The following is a 7,864-nucleotide window of genomic DNA, read 5'->3' as shown; positions in this document are numbered from 1 at the left end:
TGAAAATGGAAAAAAATGAATTTGGAAATAAAACGGATTTCATAGTGCCCTATAATTATAATAAACAATTTTTGTGGTAATAAAAATAGATGTAAGTGAACAAAGGCCTTTAAAATTACTTAAAATACATATACAATAGCAATGAGGCAATAATAATTAGTTAAAATAAATTATCAAAAGCAAGAAATCATATGGTTTTATTGAACAAAATTGTTAAAATACAATGTATTATAAACAATAGAGCTAATGTACATTACGCATTACAACAAAGGCCTGCAGAGGGCACCAACGGACTGACGATTGTTTTTACACATTGCTGTGCGATCTAATCCTTGTTCAATATTGACCAAGCATCATTTAATTCAAATGTCCACTTAATCTTTAATATTTGGCCATTTCTTTAGGACAGAAATGCTATAGTCACTGTAATTAAATGAATACTCTGTGCGGTCGTCACCGGTCTATTAAAACACACAACATATTAAAGCGTCTTTGGTGTTTCCATGTTTTCTATAAAACAAAAACGGAAATCGACGGGTTATGACGTCATTGGCAGGCGACACAAAGACACTATGGACATGCTCCGTGTCACTAGTTAAAATTGCTTATTTCTCTGGATTTAAACATTCTTCAAAACATTTGGGATAATGTAAGTACACAAGTCAGCAAAATATATAACACTGTTCTAGTGGTTTTTGGATATTTTAATAAACAAATCGTACATATTGTGCCTTTAACCCAAAAAGCAAATTATGCTCCCTTCGAACTGTTTTTTCTTTAAAACACAAATCTTTGTAATCCCAGGCTATCTGTAATCAGAATCACATTTATAACTGGAATATAATTTAATTATAGTTTTGAACACTGGCTGGTTATGTACTTGCTCAAATATTGATTTCGGATCATTTTTAACCAAAAAAAAGTAACAGACTGCAGCTTTAAAGTCATGTGGTGCAACCAACTTGCAGGGGCATAAAAAAAAAAAAAACCTTCTGACTCTGTGTCAAGGTCAGTTTCATAAAATGAGAAGAGAAGGCAAGGTTAGTTTAGTTTGCAAAATGTCAAGAAAAAAAGTCACTATGTTCCCTAAAACTTGAAATTACTGAATTTTTATTGGAATTGTTTTGTAAAAGTGTATATGTATATATAAACAAACTACAGAAAAAATTAAAGGGGTCCTATTATGCTTTTTCACTTTTTCAACTTTAGTCTGTAATGTTGTTGTTTGAGCATAAAAAAGATCTGCAAAGTTACAAAGTCCACTTCAAAAGGAGATATTTTATTTAACAGAAATCACTTTTCAAAAACTACAAAGAACGACTCGTTTGGACTACAATGCATATTTTCCGGGATTTGTGATATCACACGAATGGGACGAGACCTGGTTGAGCTGCACTAGAGAAGGCAACGAGTGTTATCACTATGTCTGAGACACGCTAGCTTTTCCAAGGCTGATGAACTTAGAGTGGTGACAATCATCCGGGTTTAAATTGAATAATGTAAAATATGTGAAAAATAATGTGTTTTTCGAACAACCTAGCATGAGAGCCTGTTCTAGTTATTCAGGCATGCTACTTCGTCATTAAAAGACACTTTATGATACACGGGAGTCTGCCAACAAGCGGGCTGCAGACCTGCCTTCTGATTTTTCCATTAAAACGACCTTCCCGCATCGGTTTAAAGATGTGTGTGAAAGGTTATCCGGGAGGGTGCTCGCCGAGAGAATTACAGAACCGTATTACAATATCTATGAGGAGGAATGGAAAGGGGTGTTTGGACTCAACAAATGCCTCAACACAGGTCCCAAATCTCGGAGCGCTCAAACATGTTCCTCAGAGATCCAGAGGAGGGAAAATTCCTTATTCACTGTCCCACCCTCCACACTAGCTTATTCCTCTACTCATCCCCCTTTGATAACTCTTCTTTATCCCAGGCAGTAATTGTTCCCCATTTGTGCCAATTAGTTGCTCAGCTTCTTTCTTTCCTTGTGGGATTTCTACCCCCCTGCAGAGGCGTCAAGGAGAAGAATTTGCTAGGGGGTTAAACCTAATTCTTACAGTGCAATCACAACTCCTCCAGACAGGGTCACCTAGACCCAGACCGGATGCATGGGGAGGAACAAACATACCAAGCTCTAGAGGAAAACTATTTCTGCTAGGGGACTTAATTGCCCGTGACGCCAACCTCAAGGCTTTCAAAGCAGAGGCTGCTTCCAGTGCAAACGCACCCAAACTACTTAAGAGTGTGTGTGCTTAAATTCATTTAATCTTAATGACATCTAGCCACTGTGTTGATAGCGAACATGTTCTACCGCATTTCCTGTTGAACAAGTTGCATGTAACCATTTAGTCTTCATTACCATCTCCAACTACTATAAATACATTCACCTCTGCATCTTGTAGGCCTGTCCAGCACAGAGGAAACATCTATTTGTGCGTAAACGAGAAAAATGTGTTTCTTCTGTAGCAAAAGCCTCTTTTACACTCTCAAAGAGACTCAAAGAGATCTCATTTACACCTTAGACATTTCCAAAGCAAAGAAAATACTTGCATTTCAATGAAAGAATGCATTAAGAGTGTCTTTGTTTGCAAGCATAAAAGCTACTGGTATTTTAAGGCTGTTTAGCTCATTAAGTCACATGCCAGGGTCTAGTGCACATTTTACGCAGACTGGCGATTCAGTGCCTATTCCCACGGTAAGAGTTCAAAAGACCTGAGAACCTGGAGATGGAGGAGAAATGAAAGGCATAACAGACTTATGGCAGAGAGAAAAGGTGGAGAATGGGGACAAAAGGCAGCAGAGAAAAAGAGCAGAGGAGGCGGCGGATGGGATCTGGCCACCGTCGCATTCCGACACGTCACATTCCTGCTCACATCTGGCTGCAATACACACAATCCCTGTTACCATTCACTCCCTGAAGACTCACTTTCTTTTTACATTCACACAAACAGGCAATCTTGAGAGCTGACCAGGTCACCTCTCACTTCCATCAATGTTCCCTGCAAGCCATCACCTCTGATTCTGTTCCCTTTCCTCCGCAACAGGGATGTAAAAAGATGTTACTTCAGTACCAAGATTCTATTAAAACAAATTTAATAAATGCCTAATAAACCAATCTAACATGCCTAAAAGTACTGTCTAGTATTTTTATTATTATTAAACTTACAAGGAAAAGAAAAATGCCTTACACCACAGCGAAACGAATATGCTATTGAAGGCACTCATATTCAAAGTATTAAAAAAGTAAAAATGACATCCTCGACATATACAGCACAACTGTGCTCACAGTGACCCGAGTTCAAGTCCCGTCTCGAGGTCCTATGCCGACCCCACTGCCCTCTCTCTACCCAATGCTTTCCTGTCATCTCTCCACTGTCCTGTCTGAATAATAAAGGAATAAAAAGTCCATAAATATAACTTTTAAAAATGCTGTATTTTTTTCTTGTTAATAATGTTGTTTAATAATGATAATTATTGATAGCACAACAAATTATTATTATTTTAATAATATCATTAATATTAAACACTATTAAAAAATAAAAAAATAGCATTTTTTTATATATTTTTTAAATATTTTTAGAAGTTTCCTTTATCTTTTATTGTTAATAAAGTTGCTTAATAATAATTATTATTGACAATAAAAACAATTATTATTTTATTAATAATTCATATTAAACAAGAAATTAACAAAACAAATGAACACTGCATTACTACAGTTTTGCAAATATAAGTAAACATGCTGTTACAAATGTTGTTTAATATCAATATTATTAATAAATACTTTTGATAGAATAACAATTATTATTATTATTAATTAAAGGGGTCCTATTATGCTCTTTTACAAAGTCTTGAATGTGATTTCTGTTAAATAAAATATCTCCTTTTGAATTGGACTTTGAGCTTTGTAACTTTGCAGATCTTTTTTTATGCTCAAACAGCAACATTACAGACTAACTAAAGTTGAAAAAGTGAAAAAGCATAATAGGACCCCTTTAAACAACATCAATAGCAATAAAAAGAAAACACTGCATTTTTATTTATTTAATATATAAAAGTAGTATTTCAATAGCATATTCATTTTTGCTGTGATTAATAAAGAATGCCTCAACAGAGAATCGTGAAAATTTCACTGGCATTGCTATTGACTATTTAAATTTTAGCATTTTGACAACACTTGTCCACACAAATACTCACATTATCATCAGATGTTGTTACACATCATTTAAGAGTATGCTTCAAACAACCCTGAACATCATAACACACCCCAGCTCTCGCAGAACTTGCCAGAAAACCGACTGTGTTGAGTCCATTTAAAACCACCCGGCTGCGCTGCCAGAGACACAGAGCTTTGGTAAAGCTGGATGGCCACATGCGAGTCAACATGGGTCTCATTTAGAAATAGCTGTGGCTCAGAGCGGATGGGTGACAAATCATGTGTGAGTGAGGGAGATGTGCCATCAGCACTTAATTTATCCTTCCTTGTCTGTCCAGTCATTGACTATCAATCCAAACACCATCTCACCATTTCATCTCAGAGGCAACAGCCCGACACAGTCCTGGCTCGATTCTAACTCTTTCAGCTACCCAGGGGGATGTTTTTCCTTCAAATGTACCCTTGATGAACTCTGGTTCTATCCGGATGCGTGTGACCAGGCCTTTAGTTTGTCTCACTTTTCCTCATTTGACACACTTTTTATGGCATTACAGCATGAAGAGAAGTGAGCACATAAAACATGCATTATAAACCAGGCGAGAGAGTGTGTGTGATAGCGTCTGTGGGGTTTTCCCCTCCTGAATGAGTCAGCAGTGTCGATGCATGTTCCCATGCACCCCTCTGCCCTACACTGGGGAAACCTGATCCCTCTCTCTCAGCCTGATATTCACTGCCACATGCACTGCAGAGAGGAACCCAGGCCTCCGCATGTGTGTGTGTGGTCTGTCTGCAAGCATGAGAGTGTGTGTGTGTGTGTGTGTGTATGGCAGATGACTGTGGGATGTTGAGGGACAGGTGGAGAAATGGATGTATAGACTGTGTGTCTGGCAGTCGGGGGTGTCTGTCAAGCTAACTCTAGCAGTGTACAGAAGGGCAGCATGAGTGGATCAATATCGCAACTCATTTTAATGCAAATGATAAGCCAAACATTCGGATTCGGTAGATTTGCATGCGTGAATGTGTGTAAGAGCTGTACTGACGGTCAAAGTGACGGTGTCTCTGGGTGAAGGTGTTCTGCAGGTTGGAGCTGAGCTGATGAACGGGGGCTTTCACGTCCGTGCGGCTCTGCTGACTCAGTTTCTCCTCCATCTCCAGAGTACAGCAGGAGAAACCTTGAGGACACACCTTCAGATGATTTCCTGAAAAAGGCAAACAGAGAGAAGTGTAAGAAATGTAAACAGTATAACAAAACATTGCTTTTCTTTTTGCCATTATACAATTTTAATAACAATAATATACTATTAATACTTTTATTATTAAATTATGTATTTATTTCATTTATTTAAATGTTTTATTATTATAGTATAGATATAAACCAACTTTTCACTGCTATGCTATGCAATTTGTAAATGAAAAAGCATTTCTAGTAGTGGTCTCAGACTTTTGGACCCCACCACTTTGACAACATAAAGCGGTTTTACAATGCCAATCTTAGATGTTACAGAGCAAGTCCTTTTATTTACCCATTCTTCATCAAATGAATTATGTCTAGACATTTTGAGAACTGAAAGCTGAAAACCTAACGTCAAACTCATATCCAATACAAATCAAAACAGAACTGAACACAATGTGCTTATAGTATAAAGTGAGCTAATAAGCCACAGTCATCCTAGATAAAAAGCAAAAACGGAATATTCAAGACACTGTGGACGCATGTTTCAGTAGCTCTAAGGGAACCTGGGCTTTCTTCGTGATTCGCCCCATCAGAAAACAAGTCTGCGCTTCGGTCATCGAGTGAACGGCACAGATGGACAGCGAGCGGCTGGATTAAACAAGGCATCACATTAACATGGGGAGTGTGAGCAGGGCGGACTGTGAAGTCGCAGCTGCAATAATGTTTTGTTTTTCTTTCTTTTTTTAATGCGGTTGTTGGAATTCAAGAGAACACAAGGGTCCTTTCAGTGGATTGGACTCCGACCGGTGGTTTGGCTACCCATGCTGCTGTTCAGCGAGACTGGCCACTCTGGATAGCACACTGCACACCGATGAGAGATCCCCGCTTTCAGGCCATTTCTCAGTGTGGATCTACATTTGGCTCCATACATTTCATATTTATTAATTGAAATTTAGATGATTTTGAAGGCCACTGTGTTTCTGTGAGGGATGATTGGGGCACAAGAACAATCTGAAATGATAATCAATCATATTAGCATGGCTCATGAATATTAATTAGGTGACAATGCTCACCCAATGGTCGTAAATAATTTATTGAAAAACAGATTAGAACAATTCAATTGATTGATCAATCTAATGAATGAAAGCACCGATGCAAACAGCATAACGGTATTTTTATTTTACTTTTTTTTTTTTTTCAATTTTTTTTATTAGATTTTGGCCGGTAAAGTGGCAGAATATCACCTACATTTTTGAAAAGCAGCTATATATAATGGTCGTTTCACCCCTGGGTTGACAAACTTGGGTTTACTCATGCACACTACTCTGTCTGTAACTGGTGCAGTGCATTCTGTCATGTGCACTACGATATCTGTGACATCGGCATGGGTGAATAGTGAGGAGCTGTTGAGAGCTTACAAATAATCACCATCTCACAAAATATCCAAGAGGAATTGTCACTGACCACTGCCGGGGCTTGTTTTACACATGCAAAGCAGGAAGGAGAGGCAGTGTGTGCTAATGTGAGGGATGGGACATCTTGTGCATGGCAATGATCTGCTCTTTAACAGATATCAGTGGGGTGTCAAACACCTTAATCAATCCTGCATTGAAGCAGATTTGCAAAAAATATATAAACAGAAGTTACTGATTTGTACATAAGGAGTCTCAAGAAGTTAGCTTGTAAAGTTGAAAAAGAGCAGCACCTTCACCCTGCCACGGCCCCAGACCTGTACCCCTCAACTCCACTGGGACCCCGTCCAAATCACTCACTCACTTTCACACACTTGGCATCAGGTACATACAAGACCTGTACATCATATCTCAGCCCAACAGACAGCTCTTTGTATAAGGGCATTTGGAGAAAGAGAACCTAACCTGAAAAAGCAAAGCAAATATTCTAGTAAAAACACAGAAAATGGAACCAAATTTAAAGGTTTTGCAAATTACTGAACAGGGAAAACAATTTTGAACCTTTGGCCATTTCAATACAGACCATTAACTAATCAAAACATTCAATGCAGGGGAAAACGTGATTTTAGTAACGATTTTTAAGCTACACATAAAAATACGGCCTTCTTGAGTTTATATGTACTCCAAAACGTAAAAGTTGTAATTTCTGCACCACTAGCTGCACTAAATGCTATTTGCTGATGCCAAAGTTGACACATCAGCCTGCTAAAACAAACCATATTTCACATCTTCCTCAATAGGTTTATAATCAATACATCCATCTTTTAAGAGTCCCAAGTCAATATGGCTGCATGCACAAGCTAATCTTGGCGGACACATGCAAAAGGGAGGCCCTCTGTGATTTCATGTTGCTTTAACGCAAGGCCAAACTTTTTGACAGCAATAAGATCCATTTCCATGTGATTCTTAGTAGTAAACCACCTGACTATAAATCTGAAAAAGATATTTGTTATTACCGTCTTCAATATGTCACTTCCTATTGCTGTTCTGGAGGCCCAAGAACATTCTGTTTTGCTGACGGATGAGTGGATGGAAATTGCCCTGTGGACAAAACCAAGATTAGCC

At 38.2% G+C, this 7,864-nt stretch overlaps 1 protein-coding gene across 1 annotated transcript in view; it reads right to left on the bottom strand.

Moving 5' to 3' along the window:
• Positions 1-5,680, bottom strand: part of LOC107661423 (glypican-6-like) — a 17,099-nt gene extending 11,419 nt beyond the window's left edge. Inside the window, exons 1-2 of the mRNA XM_016450996.1 lie at positions 5,677-5,680; positions 5,194-5,352 (exon numbers count right to left, since the gene is read on the bottom strand). Coding sequence (XP_016306482.1) covers positions 5,194-5,352; positions 5,677-5,680 — 163 coding nt within the window. The remainder of the gene's footprint in view (positions 1-5,193; positions 5,353-5,676) is intronic.
• Between the last annotated feature and the right edge of the window lie 2,184 nt (positions 5,681-7,864).

This window comes from Sinocyclocheilus anshuiensis, unplaced genomic scaffold (assembly GCF_001515605.1).
Source record: "Sinocyclocheilus anshuiensis isolate Anshui unplaced genomic scaffold, SAMN03320099.WGS_v1.1 scaffold635, whole genome shotgun sequence".
Classification (NCBI taxonomy): Eukaryota; Metazoa; Chordata; class Actinopteri; order Cypriniformes; family Cyprinidae; genus Sinocyclocheilus; species Sinocyclocheilus anshuiensis.
The sequence above is the reverse complement of the archived record's forward strand: the minus strand, read 5'-3'. Positions and strand labels throughout refer to the sequence as shown.